This window comes from Hordeum vulgare, chromosome 7H, assembly GCF_904849725.1.
Source record: "Hordeum vulgare subsp. vulgare chromosome 7H, MorexV3_pseudomolecules_assembly, whole genome shotgun sequence".
NCBI classification, from domain to species: Eukaryota; Viridiplantae; Streptophyta; class Magnoliopsida; order Poales; family Poaceae; genus Hordeum; species Hordeum vulgare.
In genome coordinates, this window is record NC_058524.1 from 550,960,416 (window position 1) to 550,977,672 (window position 17,257).

Genomic DNA, 17,257 nt, shown 5'->3' on the forward strand with positions numbered 1-17,257 from the left:
CTTAGCATGCAAATTCAAACTCCAACATACTATAGTTCTTGAACGAAAAAAGAATCAGCTCTTTGAACTGTAGTGCTAGAATTAGTGATAATAAAACAATGAGCATCAAGTCAAACAAAAACAGTAGCAAGGAAAAACGATCGATGCAATAGTCTAAACCTGTAATTAACCTATGATTATATCCTTATGTAAACAATCACAAATTTTAGGAGCAATTTATTCTGTCCGTCCATGCATGGTGTCATTTCAACCACATTATACAGTCCTTATACATGATCGATTGGACTTATCTTTTACTGGTGTGGTTCTTGTTGAGAAGTTGTTTGTATAGTCCCACAAAATTGTTTGCAGCTTCTTAGTAAGAGTTTAGTACTTGGCATGCATGCTAGGAAAGTACTTGTAGTTGATTACGCAAGCAGCGACCTGGTCTGCAAAGAATAAGCAAACTTGATATGAAATTAAACTGCCAATCCATTGCTTTAGTCTAAAGATGGCTACAATTTAAAAGGAAATTAAAATACGTTAGTGGTGATACTCAGAGTATAACATTGAGCTATTCTCAACTCGGTAACAAAAATACCCAAAAGAACGCATGCTTCTGTGTTAAGAACATACATTGACATAAATGATTAAATTTCTAATTAAGCTAATGAATGGGCATATACTTCACGACCATGGAAGTTTGGGGCACCATTGTATCTAAACTAATTTCAGAAGGAAAACAACACAATTAATTTTTTTACAAAGTAAGTGTCACTTGTATGCTATACACCGACCATAGATGATCCTGCTTCTCCTAACTCTCAACTCTCCATGCCAGAATAAAGCTAAAAGTTTCAGATCACACTATTCATTATCTTGAAGGATAGAAAGAGGGGGAAACAGAAAAAAAATATAGTCTTCTATTTTCCAAGTTTCATTGAATAGAAAGAACGCTATTTTATTTAACAAAAAAAGAAAACAACTCCAATTAATGAACAAACTGAACTGAAGACTACCTTGTGATCCTTAAAAAAAAATCAAGTCCCAAACCATAAATACAACCTTGTGATTCTTTCAAAATTCCTGACGTCCCAAACCATGAAATAAAGCGATTTCCAGGTCCATCAGTGTTCATATGTTCCGTAACTTCTATAAAATTGCAACTAACTGCATGACAAAGAAGAATTGAACCAAGTAGTAGTAGCAGTATCTACTAACCATGTCAAGCTAAATATAGTCTACTTGATATAATATGATCTTGAGACATAAACATAAATCGGAAAGGGACCAGGATGTGCAAAAATTGTTATATATATATATAAATCATTACCATAAATCACATGAGACATACTTGTGCAAAACTAATTTCATGAACTGAATAAACTGGGCAGCAGAAGAGCGAGTAAGCTCTGTCGAAAGGACCATCTCGGCGATGTAAAGTTGGTGTTCAAAAATTGTTATTAGTAAGGAGTACTAAAAAAAGAACCCACCTCTGCTTTCCCCCTTCGTCTCGCTCAAACCATGCCTCCGCCAGCGCCTTCCCGCCTCCTGGCCGTCCTCTCCGCCCGGCCCCCTCCGCCGCTCTGCCGCCTGCTGCAGCTCCACGCGCACCTCCTCACCGCCGGCCTCATCTCCTCCCCGTCCCCACCCGCCTTTGCCTCCAGCCTCGTCGCGGCATTCGCCCACTCCGACGACCCACGGCACGGCCCCCGCCCGCTCCTTCACGCGCTCGCCCTCCTCGCCTCCCTGCCCTCCCCGCCCGACTCCGCCCGCCCCTACAACGCCGCGCTCCGCGCCCTATCCCTCTACGCGCACCGCGGCCTCGTCCCGCGGTGCCTCCCGCTCTACCGCTCCCTCCTCCTGTCCGCCCGCCCGGACCACCTCACCTTCCCCTTCCTGCTCAAGGCGTGCGCGTGCCTGCAGGACCGGCGCTACGGGGAGGCTGTCCTAGGGCACGTCTTCAGGCTCGGGTTCCACGCGGACGTTTTCGTGGTGAACGCGGCGGTGCATTTCCTGGCGGTGTGCGCGTCCATGGTTGAAGCACGCAGGCTGTTCGATCAAATGCCTGTGAGGGATCTGGTGTCGTGGAACACGCTGATAGGGGGCTATGTGCGAAGGGGCGTGCCTGGGGAGGCCTTGGAAGTGTTCTGGAGGATGGCTGAGGATGGGACGCTGGCGCCTGATGAGGTGACGATGATCGGGGTCATGTCAGGGTGCGGGCAACTGCGGGATCTGGAGCTTGGGAGGAGGCTCCATGGGTATGTGGAGAGCAATGGAGTGAGGTGCACTGTGAGGCTGATGAATGTGCTAATGGATATGTATGTCAAATGCGGTGATTTGGAGCGGGCCAAGTCTGTGTTCGAGAGGATTGATGGCAAAACGGCCGTTTCATGGACAACCATGATTGTTGCCTATACAAAGTTCGGACTGATGGACGATGCGAGGAGGGTGTTTGATGAGATGCCTGAAAGGGACGCATTCCCATGGAATGCGCTGATGGCTGGTTATGTGCAGTGTAAGCAGGCCAAGGAGGCTCTTGGATTATTTCATGAGATGCAGGAAGCAAAGGTGAGGCCTGATGAGATTACCATGGTCAATCTTTTATCGGCTTGCTCGCAGCTTGGAGCGCTAGACATGGGTATGTGGGTTCACCATTACATCGACCGACACCGGCTTTCACTTAGTGTTACACTAGGCACAAATCTAGTTGACATGTACTCCAAGTGTGGGAATATCGAGAAGGCCATCCATGTTTTCAAAGGTTTACCGGAGAAAAATGCGCTCACATGGACAGCAATGTTATGCGGCCTGGCAAATCATGGACGTGCTGATGAGGCAATACAATACTTCCAGAGAATGATAGAGCTTGGATTGCAGCCTGATGAGATTACATTCATAGGGGTTCTGTCTGCATGTTGTCATGCTGGCCTGGTTAAACAAGGCAGGGAGTTTTTTTCCCTGCTGGTCTCAAAATATCACCTTGAGAGGAAAATGAAACATTATTCATGTATGATAGACTTGCTAGGCAGAACAGGTCATTTAGACGAAGCAGAACGCCTAGTAAACACCATGCCGATGGAGCCCGATGCAGTAGTGTGGGGTGCTCTCTTCTTTGCCTGTAGGATGCACGGTAATATTACTCTGGGTGAAAGGGCGGCAATGAAATTAGTAGAGCTTGACCCGAGCGACAGTGGAATATATGTGCTACTGGCTAACATGTATGTAGAGGCAGGAATGAAGAAGAAGGCTGATAAAGTGAGGGTGATGATGAGGCACTTGGGAGTGGAAAAGGTTCCTGGATGTAGTTGCATCGAGCTAAATGGGGTGGTTCATGAATTTATTGTGAAGGACAAGTCACATATGGACACTGATGCTATCCATGATTGCTTGCATGAGATCACACAACAAATAAGGCACACTGCAAACATGATTGACATTTATGCAACTGGCTGAGGCCTGCAAGATGTGATATGTTCAATTATTTTGCGCAACTCAATCATGTCATGAGTTATGCCAGGCAATGTGCTAAGATAAGTAGGATTTGGTTATGTCCATCAAACTTTGGGCCATTACATCAGCATCATGGCCCTTTTACAGCTTACCAGTCAGATGAAAATAGCAATTCCAGTGCAGATGCTCGAGGGAGTATCCCAATTCACAAGGTACTGCTGTGGCTTACAAGCAAATAAATAAATAAATTAAGCTTGTCAAATTTGGATTGGTGCTTAGCTCCTTTTTTGTTATTTCCGTACCAGTCCTTTGAATTCTGTTAGGCCGATAAAGAAAGCAGGAAGCATATCCATTTGTGAAGTCTTCAACTTTGTAAGTTACCCTTAAACTTTTCCTTTTCCTACTCACAGTTGTATCTGATACTGATTAAATTTGCACATGCTAGCCTCACGATTTAAGTTCGTGAAATTTTTTGTTTGCAAATGACAACGTCAAATACATCACCAAATGGACCCCCCTAAAAGGGGAAGTTGCAAAAGATGACTCTTATACTAAACCAAAGGAGCACTGCGAGAATTCAGTAATTTGTTGCAATATACATTTTTTTTCTGAAAATAAGCACTATTGACAAAGAAATCGTTTCAATACATGAATATCCGACTATGGTTTATAAGTTCATCAAGAGGGATAAAGCAGAAATATAATATGTCATGGAATGATGACATCACTTAGAGTCTAGAAAAATAAAATCTCTTCTCCTGAACCTCTAGCCATTAAACCGAATTTGAATCTCCTGAGAGCCTTCGGGAAATACTTCGTGGTCCAACAAAACTTTGTTTTAATGTGAGCATAACATTAAGACAAGTCTACTAGTTTAAGTTTCCATTGTATTCAGCCATGTGTTAAAAGAATCAGCAAAAGCACTTATGCCAATTGGCATCAGATTCCTTACTTTGTCTATCATATGTTCCGTATCAAAAAACATTTTATGCCATATGCCAATGTTATGTTTAAGCAGCCAAACTTTTGCATCTGATTTTTCTATAATGTACTGCCACAGATTCAAATCTGCAGGGAATACAAAATGTCCCATTTAGCTAATTGATAGGGTTAGCAATGAGGGTGATAACATTTCCAGTGATACTGGACTTTAGGTGATATAACGAATGCATGGCACATGGTCCGTTTGATCTTGCGTGTAGGAACGTGATCACATCCTGGTGATATTCAGGTCAATGGTTCGGGTCCCCAGCTATTGGTCGATATGAAGAAACACACTCTTTCATTATTTCTGTAATAGTTGAACTAACCGTTTCTTCATCTCCGTATTTTCCTAGCACCTCCATGTCTGGAGCACGAAGTGTCGCTTGCGTCTTCTGGACCTGGACCATCTCGGAGTGTGATTCAATGTCCTCTGACAGCCCATTCCTCCGCAAATGCCACGAAGATTGGACGAGCCAAGGTCAATTTGGTTAGTTCATTGCCTAAACTTCTATGATCGCTTGTCAATGAAGAAACGTCATGCCAACTGTTCTGCAATTGCAGCCCGTAAGGATTGGATACTAAAGTAGTGTGCTTTCCAAAATAATATTATTTGAGCAGTAGTAGATTGTAGGATTGTATTGTTAGTTGAGGGCTAAACTTACGATCTGGAATGCATGTCAGTAAATCCTCACCCATGCAAACAAATCGTGGAACAATGCAATTGTGGAGCTTAGCTTGGGTCAAATGGGCAATTTCCCTTCTCAATATTAGCCTTTCATAAAATATCTGGCATTAGCCCCAAGAGCTGGAGCTACTTACACATCAAGGTAATCCTGTTTCTCATACAATTTATCCACCTTTATTGGCCCCTGCTTAAATACACTTATGCATAGACCTGGGAATTGTTTGACATCCAGGCCAAAACCAGTCCAGACTGTACGAGTATACCTTCAGCATCCAAACCAATCCAAACCAAAAACTTTCAGCTAGAATCTACACCAAACCAAACTATATGTATTTTCCATCCAAACTAGCTCAAACTATTTCCAAGTTTGGATTAAACCCACAGACTCAAACCATGGACAAAGCACACCGGCCGCCTAACTGACTAGTGGGTAGCTGCTGCTCGGAGTATTGAAATTTGGATATAAACAAACTTGAAGAAGGGCAGTTGTCGTTCAGGTCATGGTCGTTAGCTCAGGGTGTGTTGGTCGCCGGCATCATCCTAGGTTCTACGTCGGCGTCGGCGTGGACGCATGGTCGTCGATGTCATCCTTGTTGTTGGATGCATCACCTTTGCAAAACACAATCCCTGTCAGTTGGGGTTTGTTAGGAAAGCAACTTGTATTCCCATGAGGCCATAGGCCGGTATATATACATGTACAGGTGGTAGACTATATGCAGGAAACCCCTTATATATTGGGATAAATACAAAAGGGTACATGACTTATATTATAACTCTAACACCCCCCTCAAACTCATGGTGGATGAACAACACTGAGTTTGGAGAGATAAAAGCCATGTTGTGCTCTAGTCTGGGCCTTCGTCAGGAAATCCGCCAACTGTAACTCGGAAGGCACATACTGAAGAGCAATAACCTGATCCTGCATAGCAGCGCGCACATAGAAAGCATCAACGCCAATATGCTTGGTGAGCTCATGCTTCACAGGGTCGTCTGCAATGCTAATAGCACATGTACTGTCAGATAAGAGCAGAGTCGGTGTAGTGACAGAAACACCAAAATCCTGAAGTAACCTCCGTAACCAAGTCACCTCTGTCGTCAAAAGAGCCATCGCTCGCAACTCAGCCTCTGCACTCGAACGGGAAACTGCAACCCGTTTCTTCGTCTTCCAGGCAAATGAGAGAACCACCAAGAAAAACACAGTAAGCAGAAAGTGAACGGCGATCTGAAGGATCACTAGCCCACATAGCACCCGAATAGGCCTGAAGCTGTAAGGAACTGGAGCGAGGAAAGAATAGACGGTGAGAGATCGTGCCCCGAAGATATCGGAGAACACGGAGGAGATGATTGTAGTGAACCGATGTGGGAGCAGAGACGAACTGACTCAGAATATGAACCGGATAAGAGATATCTGGACGAGTGACAGCTAGGTAAACAAGACTGCCAACAAGATGACGATAACGCGTCGGGTCAGGCAGGGGATCACCATCAGTAGCACAGAGGTGAGCATTGAGCTCCATAGGAGTCTCAACAATGCGCTCATCAGTAAGAGCAACACGAGCAAGAAGATCCTGGATATACTTTTCGTGGGATATAAAGAAGCCATTAGAGGTAGAAGAAACTTCAATCCCAAGAAAGTAGCGAAGAGGTCCAAGATTAGACATAAGGAACTGCTCACTAAGACGGGTCTTAACAAAGGCAATATACTCGGGGTCATCTCCAGTGATGACCATGTCATCAACATTGAGAAGAAGAAGAGTCCGACCACGAGGAGAAAGGTGAATAAACAATGCTGGATCATGAACACTGGGTGAAAAACCAGCGGCAGTCACCGCAGAGGAAAACGCTCAAACCAGGCATGGGGGGCTTGCTTAAGGCCATAGAGAGAGCGACGAAGACGACATACCATGCCATCAGGAACAGAATACCCAGGTGGTGGCTGCATGTACACCTCCTCACGCAGCTCACCATTAAGAAAAGCATTCTTAACATCAAGCTGAGAGATAGACCAGTGGCGTGTAGAGGCCACGACAAGAAGTGTACGAACAGTGGTCATATGAGCCACAGGAGCAAAAGTCTCGTCATAATCACGACCATGCTCCTGCTGAAAACCACGAGCCACAAGACGAGCTTTGTGACGCTCAAGAGAACCATCGGAGCGAGTCTTAACCTTGTAGACCCACTTACAAGTGATGGGACGGACTCCGGGAGGAAGGGAAACAAGATCCCACTTACCAGTGCGTTCAAGAGCAGCAATCTCCTCTACCATCGCAAACTGCCATTCAGGATGAACAATAGCCTGATGATAAGTAGTCGGCTCAAGAACAGCAGCACCAGCGGTGGAAAATCCAAAACAATCAACAGGCGGACGAGGACGAGAACGCAAGCCATAAGTAGGCTGAGACGAGGATGGCGACACATCCACAGAGGCATCCACAGAACGTGAACAACGAGTGTAACACTGAGGAAAAGATGGAACAATGGAAGGAGGAATCGCCAATGTAGAATCGGGGAGTGGCGACGAAGAAGTCACCGGAGATGAAGGTGTAGAATCCGGTGACATGCTAGACGAGGAGACCGTGGAAGATGGTGGCGACAAATCGACTGGAGGTGGAGAAGCAGAGGGAGCGGAACGAATAGGCAAAGGCTCGATGGGTGTGATAGGTGTGTCAGGAAAAGTGAGGAAAGAGATATCCTCCACTGAAAAAGTCGAGGAAGATGAGCGTGGGTAGAAGGGACGAGACTCATCGAAAGTCACATCCCGAGAGATACGCATCCGACGACCGATAGGATCCCAGCAACGATAGCCCTTATGCTCATCACTATAGCCTAAGAAGACACACTCAGCAGACTGAGCGGTCAGTTTGGTGCGTTCGCGGGGGGCAAGAAGAACATAGCAAACACAACCAAACAAGCAAAGCATCGAATAATCGGGAGAACGATCAAAAAGACGCTCGAAAGGAACACCACCCTGTAGAGCAGCGGAAGGCTGGAAATTGATGAGATAGGTGGAGGTGGAGACGGACTCAGCCCAAAAATGAGGCGGGAGAGAGTAGCAATCATCAATGCACGAGCCGTCTCAAGAAGATGACGGTGCTTGCGCTCAACCACGCCATTCTGAGGGTGAGCATCGGGACAAGAGAATTGAGAGAGAGTCCCTTGCTCAGCAAGAACAACACGACATCTTAGAGATATACTCGCCAGCGGAGTCAGCACGGAACACACGAATGGGAGAGGAGAACTGAGTATGAACCATGGCAGCAAAACGCTTATAAATGGACAACACCTCACTACGAGAAGTCATGAAATAAAGCCATGTGTAACGAGAGAAGTCATCTATGAAAATAATATAGTATTTATGACCCCCTTTCGAAGCGAAGGGAGCCGGACCCCATACATCGGAATGAACTAAATCAAAAGGACGCTTAGACACTGACTCACTATGTGGATATGGTAACTGAATTTGCTTGCCAAGACGACAACCCTGACACTCTAAAGAGGCATCTCCTAAGACAGACCCCAGAAGACCTCGATGAACTAATGACGACAAACGAGAACCACACAGATGACCAAGTCGGTGATGCCACTGCTGGAAGGAACCGGTAGCCGAGGCGACCAAAGCGGAAGAACTGGCGATAGAGCGGGCAGCGGAAGGAACATGAAGCCAGTCCAACTCCCAAAGACCCTCAGAATCACGGCGGCGAGGACCAGCCCCAACCAGAGTGTGCGTGCGACGGTCCTGGACAGAACAAGAGTCAAGGTCAAGGATGACACGACAACCAGAATCAGCAAGTTGACCAGCGGAAAACAGATTCATGGTAAGTCAAGGAACATGAGCAACATCAGGAACAGAATAAGAAGGAGTGGTAAGAGTGCCTCTACTAACGACAGGAAGGGGAGTACCATTAGCGGTGAGGACATGAACAGGAGAATCAAGCGATCGAAGGGAGGACAGAGTGGAAGAATTAGAAGTCATATGAAAGGAAGCTCCAGAGTCCAGAACCCATGGGGATGTACCTGACTGTGTAGAGGGTGGTTGCTCAGTGCGGGAAGCCTCAGTCACAAAACCAACAGTACCCGTCGAGGAAGAACCTGAAGCAGCGAGCAGACGCTTAAGTCTCAGAATATCCTGCTCAGTCAAAGCGATGGTTGAAGCTATCGAGGTAGATGACGAAGTTGCTGTAGATGATGATCGCGCCTTGCGCAAGTGTTTCTTCTTCGTGTAGTAGTGGGACTCAATATGACCATCATTGTTGCAGTAGTCACAATGTGGACGGGGGCGACCTGAGCCTCCAGAAGGAGTGGGCAAGAGCGGCGGAGCACTCGAGCGAGAAGGGGTCGGTGCAGCAGGTGGCGGAGAAAAAGTCCGAGCAGCGAGCACCGAAGGAACCTCCAGTAAACCAGCACCATGTAAGCGAGTCTCCTCAGCACGAATCTCAGAAAGCGCCTCCATGAGAGAAATACGGCGACGAGCAAACAACTGAGCACGCCGGGGCTCAAACTCCTTACGGAGCCGAGACAGGAACTCGTAGACGCGATGAAACTCCAAGTCGGCCTGGACAGCCTGGCAACAGGGGCAAGTACGACAACCAGCACTGCGGAGAGAATCAAGCTGGCACTAGATAGCAGAACTCTGTGCATAGAAGTCATCAACAGTAGAGTCACCCTGCTGAAGAGCATGCTCCTGACGGACCATAGAGAGGTATAAGGCATCACCAGAGGGCTCATAGCGCTGACGAAGGCGAGTCCACATCTCAAACACAGTAGGAAGGCCCAGAAACTCAGAGGCAAACTGAGGCAGAACACTGGCAGTGAGAACTGCTGCAGCACGGGCATCATCATCAAGCCAATGGGTGTAAACAGACAGAGCACCATGATACACCTGAAGAGCCTCCTCATAAGTCAAAACCTTCTCATCATAAGCACAAATAGCAGCCTCATCAGCAACCTTAGCCGCATCCTTCGTAGCCTGAGGAGCATCCGCGTGAAGAACCGGTGGAGTCAGAGGAGTGGGAGCCACAGGAGGAACCGGACGTGGCGGACAACATACCTCGCCAGAGAGAACTCCCCAGAGACGGATGACGCGCATGAAGCCAGTGAACTCGGTGTAGTTAGTACCATCGAAGATCACCGGACAATGAGGAATAGCAATGTAGCCCGATGACGGTGAGGAAGACATTTTTTTTAAGATCACGATCCAAGCAGCGGCAGGTGGGATCGGGACGGGAGGCTGGAGGCGGCGAGATCCAGCGGCAGGTGGTGGAAGCAGCGGGATCCCAACAGCGGCTGGTGGATCCGATCCGGAAGCAGCGGGATCAACAACACGTGAGGACCAGCCGTTGTTGGCTTGTAACGCTGGTGGAGGCTGGAGGCAGCGAGATCCGATCGGGATCCCAACAGGAACCTGGAGATCCGGCGCGTCGTGGAGATCGGGCAGTTGGAGATCGGCTCGACCCTGACTTGATGAGGCTGCGGATGCAGCGCCTGGGTGCGCCCTCTAGATCGGATGGATCCAGAAGCCCACGCGAGCGGGAGTGCGGGATGAGACTGCGAGCTGCAGACCTGGATCACGAGCTGAAGACGGCAGGACGAACCGTAGTTGGATCGCGAGCTGAAGACGGCAGGACGACGGAGCAAACCGCAGCTCGATCTGGGCAGACTCGATGCACGGGAATCGGCTGGGAGGACGGGCGGACGCGGTGGTGGGGGAAAACCGCAGCGAGCCGACCAGAGGAGAGGGTCGGTCACGCAGGAGAACACCATCGACCGAGAGAAAACGGCGGCGGCGTGGGATTGGATCAGCACGAGTTGCGCGTGCGAAAAAATAACATAATGCTCTAATACCATGTTAGGAAAGCAACTTGTCTTCCCATGAGGCCGCCGGTATATATACATGTACAGGTGGTGGACTATATGCAGGAAACCCCTTATATATTGGGATAAATACAAAAGGGTACATGACTTATATTATAACTCTAACAGGGTTCAGACCTGAAACCCAAGACCTGAACTACATGATGCTCTGTTCCTTTGGCTGGAGCTTTGAGTTATCTGTGTCTCTGCAGCTACGTGACCGCAATCCCTGGCAGATTTCGATGACGGCGCGCCCTCGTCCATCACTATGGAATCCGGCGAGCTCTTTCTCCCTCCGTCGCCATCATCACCACGAGAACCTAAATCCAAACCCAGACCGCTGTCCTTATCGGTCACGGCGAGGAGGAAGGACATGCCGCCGTTACCGAGGCTGCAGAACTCGGGAGGTGCAGCAGGTCCAAGTCGAAGCACTATAGCCTGTCCAGATAACCCAAGCAAAAGTCAAGATCATCTTCTCCCAAGGTAGCGGCATCCATGGCACGAGTACGCACGTGGACGAAGCTTGGGACGGAGGACGGATAGATCGACGGGCGAGTGAGCGTGCTGAGAAGGCGGTGGCTGGAGCTCCGGCTAGCGGCAGCTTGTATGGGCAGAGATGGTAATGTTAGAACGTTGTCTCGATTCTGGACATTTGGACATTCGCTTGAGAAGTGAGAGCATCGGTTGAGACTAATTGACCAATCCGGTCTCGAACCATAGTTTGCAGCAGTTTTCAACCCACAACTCTGAACCCAACCCAAACCAATCCAGTCCGTTATTAGCCACAACCCAAACCGAACCGAATTTTTTGTCTATCTAAATCCAGTAGCGACCAAACTAGTGAGACCAAATCAAAAACCAAACCAAAAACTAAGTTTTGATCCAAACTATTCCCAGGTTTACTTATGCAGCATGCAAAAACAACCTATGGAACATAAAAAATCTGCTAATGAATACCAGGCTCATCACCTATGGTTACACCAGTACCAATACTATCGACCCAAGCACGTTTACCACAGTTCTGTAAGCTTGATGACGCAGTAAACGGCTGTTTTTTTCTCTCTCCTTAGGTTAGATAGAAAAGTAAGAGTTTCCTTTATTTTTTGACTATGTACATCATACTTAAAACTAAAAATGTAGCTCCCAAGGTGATCAGCACATGTACATCAATTTAGGCATCTCCAACTCCCAAGTACTACAGCATGTAGTTCAGTTTATCTACATTTTCTGAACGCATCATCACTAATAAGCAGTAAAATATACATTGTTGATTCATTCTTCGAACTCACATTTCTGGATCTCAATGTAATTTGATTAAGTATTGTGATCAACTTTGCAAGAAATATTTTGCAGCTTCCAGTTAGGCAACAACTTCATTGGCTTCTTTAATTAGCCCTTGCGTTTCTTTCGGCCTGACTGCCTGCAAATGTTTTCCTGAAGCTATCCACTGCATCATCATTCTGTGTATGGTGTACGGCAGGCGTTAAGAAATGAAGGTAGCAAACATACAAGGGATGAAAGTGGAAACGAAGGAAGAACATGAAAAGTGCGCTAGTGCATACCAATACTTCGAACAAATGCACAGTTTTACCAATCCTGTGGTTTGATGGTATGAGATCCCAAGGCCTTTTCACCTTCTCAGTCTCCCCCTTTTCATCAGCGAAAGAAATATGCTCTTTCGGACAGAGATTCAGCTGTTGCAAGACCTGGACCAGAGAACAAGCCATTATAGATTTGCATGTAAACATTGCCTGAATGCAACTAATTCATAAGTTGGTGACAAACATCTTTCGAGAAGGACGGCATGAAAGGCTCTAGCAAACAAGCGAGAAGGTAGACAAGTCCAGCTGAAGTTTTCATCACAGTCGCGCAACTAGCTGGATCTTGTTTGTAAAGCTTCCAAAATTGACTCTCCTGCATATCCAGGTGGAAAACCGGAGTCAAATCCCGTGCAAGTTAAATGATGCAGAGTAGAAATGAAATCAGCAAAAGAAGGAACAAGAGCTTACTTGTAGGTAAGCATTTCCCTCACTAGAGATGGCCATTGCAATCTTCAGCCCTTGTTTTAGTTTGACCTGTTAACGGCAATGTTTACGTCACATAAATGCTTCAGATCTATGGTACTTATTCAGATTTATTGACCAGTACAATTCGGAGTTCACACAGTTCAGGTTAATGCATTACCTTGTCCATTGCATCAATATACTGCTCAATCAAATTACCAACAGTTTCTGCTAACGACTGACTCAATGGATGTGTATTAGCATTAGGTGCTTCAGGTATGATGGAGCCGTACCCAGCTCCTGCAGGAACAATTGAAAAGTTTTTATCAGGACCACAAACAACGACAATTTAAAAGAGAATGTCTGTCTTCTAACCCTCTGGTTTTGCGATAAAGCTTAGCACTCGATAGATGAAGTTGCCCAAATTGTTTATCAGCTCGTTGTTATGCTTTATCTGCAAACCTTCCCATGTGAACACTGCATCTGATGCCTGAAAGTTTTACAAAATAGACCAAAATGAACAATCTTACATGCATAGAGATTTTATATAGATAATCGATTTAACGAAACCTAACCTCAGGACGGTTACTAAGCAAGTAGTATCGCCACACATCAGCAGGGATATTTGTGGCTTTGGCGTCATTGCCAAACACTCCAATGCCCTTAGTTTTCGAGAACTTTCCTGTGCATGATAAAAGAGTGAACAAAAGAAAAAGATGTCCATGGGGTTCGCAGGAATGAAATCTCTAACATAAGACACTGTAGAACAGAAGAAGAAATAATGGCCTGAACAAAACCTGTGTGATACCTGATTCATAGTTGAGATATTCAGTCACACTAATATTCTTCATCAGAGTCCAGTTTTCACCAGTTCCAAGTAGAGCAGAGGGGAACATGACCTGCAAAATTGTTATGTATGCAGCAAAATAAGTTTTCTTTGAGAAGGTAAGATAGGAATTGCATGCTACAGATCTGTATGCATTTGCACATATAGAATATATATATATATTGAAGCTTCTTAAGCAGCGTTGTACATAGAGTATTGCAGTACGTGTATATTAGAAACTCCCAAATTGGCAAAAGAATCTCACCGTGTGGAATGGGACGTTATCTTTGCCCATAAACTGATACAGTTCGACATTCTCTGGGTTCTTCCACCACTTTTCCCACTCGGGCGTGTAGCACGCCGTGATGGAAATATATCCGATCGGCGCATCGAACCAGACATAGAACACCTGAACCCATTCATCACATTACTAACGTTAACACAAACATGGGAGATATAAACTTTTCCAAATGAATCTCTGCGTGCTCATATGGATGGCAAACCTTATCCTTGTACTTCTCATGTGGTACAGGGACGCCCCATTTCAGATCCCTGGTGATGCAGCGAGGCTTCAGCCCTTCCTTCAACCAGGCGTTTGTGATGCGGACTGCGTTCTGGCTCCATGATCCGGTCGCCGAGGCCTCGTCGATGTACTTCTCCAGCTGCTCCTTCAACAAGGGAAGCTCCAAGAACAAGTGGTCCGTGTCGCGGACGATCGGTATGCCCTCACAAACCTGGAGAGTGGTAACAGTTAAGCACATGGAAGATCGATATGTGGTGAGAAAGACTCAGAAGAGCCAAATAGAACTGGAGGAGCTCCTCCTGCCTTGCATCTGGGGTCAATCAGCTCGGTCGAATTCAGCAGCCTCCCGCATCTGTCGCACTGATCGCCCCTCGCGGTGTCGTTGCCGCACCCCTCCACAGGGCATGAGCCCACGACGAACCTGTCCGCCAGGAACCTTTGGCATGATTCGCAGTAGAGCTGCAACAGATGGACAGAATAATTAAGGCCATGTCTAGTGTAAGGAAAAGAAAACGCAGGAAGTGAACCTGTGTCACATTTAAACAGAGAATTGGCAAACCTGCTGCATTGTGTTCTCTGAGAGCCAGTTGTTGTCCAGCAGTTTGCTGAAAATGGATTGGCATATCTCTGTCTGCTGGGGGGTGGATGTCCGGCCGAAGTGGTCGAAGTTGATGTTGAACCACTCGTACACTTCTTTGTGGATCGCATGGTACCTGCATCAGCCAGTACGGGGTTGGATTTTCAGAAGCTATGCAAACGCAAGACGCATGTCGTTTCCCTCTTTTATTCTCTGATGAAGCAATTTGGCTAAGTGCAACAGTTTAATCCCAATTGAACCCAAACTGCAGCACTACTTGCAAACTGGATAGTACAGCACAAATTACCCAGACTGCCCCAATATTTCAACATCATTTTGCACAAATATCAGCTTCCGACGACATTATAATCTCTACTCTACGAAATATCACACTATCACTTCTCAGGCTATGGACATGGACGAGATCTAAACAGTGGAGGTGCCATCCAGCCAGCAAGGGAGATGGTTAGTTTTTTGTTTTTTGAAATATTTAGCCCAGCCTAGTTCATCATGTAAGGCCAACTTCACCGCGCGATCCCAAACGGACGTTCGTTTTGCCCGGATTCTGTCCGTTTTGGGTAGGGTAACGAGGTCGTGTCCGGACCTGTCATGGGATGTGCTGGCAGTGCACTCAGCGCGCGACCGCATGTTGTCCGTCTTATATTAATAAAATACATCAACGGAGGCCTTTGGATGGGGGTGGGGACCTTATATTAATAAAATACACCAACGGAGGTCCGTGGGTGGGGGGATAGAAAAAGGAGACCCGTGCCAACGGGTCACGGGAGGACAAGCACGCGTGTTCGGTCTGTCCGCGTGCTGTCCGTTTTACCCCAAGGACAGTCCAAACTTGCGTCGGGATGGGTCAAAGGCGGACACAAAACGGACTTCTCCCACGCGCTGGGTCGTCTTGTTCGTCCGTTTTACCCCAAACGGACGTGCGCGGACAGGATGGGGTGGCACGGTGGAGTTGGCCTAAGTATAGGAGTAATAAATAACGCGTATGTATGGATGGAGCCGGGCGGGGCGCTGACTTGTCGCAGATCTGGAGCGGGGAGCATCCCTCCTCGAGGGCCCTGTTTTCGGTGGCGGTGCCGTACTCGTCGGTGCCGCAGACGTAGAGCACGTTGTGGCCGCGCAGGCGGCAGTAGCGCGCGAAGGCGTCGGCGCTGAGCACGCAGCCGATGATGTTGCCCAGGTGCGGCACGTTGTTCACGTACGGCAGCGCGCTCGTCACCAGCACGTTCCGCCGCCCCGCCACCGGCACCTTCGCCTGCCCCGACGACATCGCCGCGCTTCCCTGGCCCGATCGAACTCCAACTGGTGTCTGAGTCTGTGTGTGTGTGTTTCTTTCGGCGCTTGTCCGATTGGTCGTCGGCGAGCTAACGCGGTCGACGGCGACGGCATCTTGACGGGCAAGGACGTTTTTTTTTTTTTTTGGTTTCTTATTATTATTGGGGTTTTCCGTAGCACGCCAGTTGACTTAACTAGGACTGGGCTTTCCGGCAGGGAAGCTCAAACTTGCATGCATAAATAAAGGAATGAAATAGTTCACCGGTTTTGAAATAAAAACCATGAATTCAAAAATAGTTCACCGGTTTGAAAAAAGAAAACGTTCTAAATCAACCGGTTGCTTTATCCACCGCATAAGCCGCCTCGACCTCCAACCACGTGTCCCAGTACAGCCCACCTTATCTCTTCCTCGCTCGCTCCCTCTCTTCCCACCTTATCTCTTCCTCCCTCGCTCCTTCTCTCCCACGAAGTAGCCACAAGCGCCACCGCAATCCGCAGCTTTCATCCTCGTTGTCGCCCGCTGCGTCGTAGCACCCACCCCAGCCACCGTCTAGCGTCGCCACACGCGTCGCCGGCAACGCTGCATCGCATCATCTATCATGGTTGTCGGTGCTGCATCACAACTTACGTCCTCGTCATCGCTATGCTGCGTCGCCGGCAACGCTGCATTGCAGCATCTGTCATGGTCGTCGGTGCTGCATCACAGCTTTCTCGTCGTCGATGCCCGCTTCGTCGCAACTTCCGTCATGGCCGTCGCGCTGTGTTGAAGCACCCATTGTCGGCGCTGCATCGCAACATCCGCCATGGCTTCCGGTGCTGCACCGCAGGTTTTGTAGTCGTCGCAGCTTTCGCCATGACCGCCGTGTTGAAAATATGCCATAGAGGCAATAATAAGTTAGTTATTATTATATTTCCTTGTTCATGGTAATCGTTTATTATCTATGCTAGAATTGTATTGATTGGAAATTCAAATACATGTGTGGATATATAAACAACACACTGTCCTCAATGAGTCTCTAAGGACTAGCTCGTTGATCAAAGATGGTAAAGGTTTCCTGACCATAGATATGAGTTGTCATTTGAT

At 47.4% G+C, this 17,257-nt stretch overlaps 1 protein-coding gene and 1 pseudogene across 5 annotated transcripts; one reads left to right on the forward strand and one right to left on the reverse strand.

Moving 5' to 3' along the window:
• The first annotated feature begins 1,493 nt into the window (after positions 1-1,493).
• LOC123410508 (pentatricopeptide repeat-containing protein At2g22410, mitochondrial) lies at positions 1,494-14,398 on the forward strand. 4 transcript variants are annotated; one of them, XM_045103455.1, is made up of 4 exons: positions 1,494-3,644; positions 3,738-3,804; positions 4,770-4,903; positions 14,313-14,398. In XM_045103455.1, the coding sequence occupies exon 1, from the start codon at positions 1,504-1,506 to the stop codon at positions 3,433-3,435; it is 1,932 nt and encodes a 643-aa protein (XP_044959390.1). In that variant the 5' UTR covers positions 1,494-1,503; the 3' UTR covers positions 3,436-3,644; positions 3,738-3,804; positions 4,770-4,903; positions 14,313-14,398. The 4 variants fall into 4 exon arrangements, with proteins under 4 accessions (XP_044959390.1, XP_044959388.1, XP_044959387.1 ...); XM_045103453.1 differs by lacking the exon at positions 14,313-14,398 and adding an exon at positions 12,432-12,519; XM_045103452.1 differs by lacking the exon at positions 14,313-14,398 and adding an exon at positions 12,392-12,480.
• LOC123410509 lies at positions 12,023-16,433 on the reverse strand (annotated as a pseudogene). The gene is made up of 13 exons (XR_006613050.1): positions 15,915-16,433; positions 14,863-15,016; positions 14,607-14,762; positions 14,284-14,514; positions 14,046-14,189; positions 13,763-13,853; positions 13,530-13,636; positions 13,330-13,444; positions 13,136-13,254; positions 12,961-13,026; positions 12,737-12,865; positions 12,514-12,657; positions 12,023-12,411 (listed from the first exon to the last, which is right to left on the reverse strand). The product of XR_006613050.1 is annotated as a probable methionine--tRNA ligase (transcript).
• Between the last annotated feature and the right edge of the window lie 824 nt (positions 16,434-17,257).

Bases quoted from the DNA above. Each gene is read 5' to 3' on its own strand.
- LOC123410508 (XM_045103455.1), top strand. From the start codon at position 1,504: ATGCCTCCGCCAGCGCCTTCCCGCCTCCTGGCCGTCCTCTCCGCCCGG.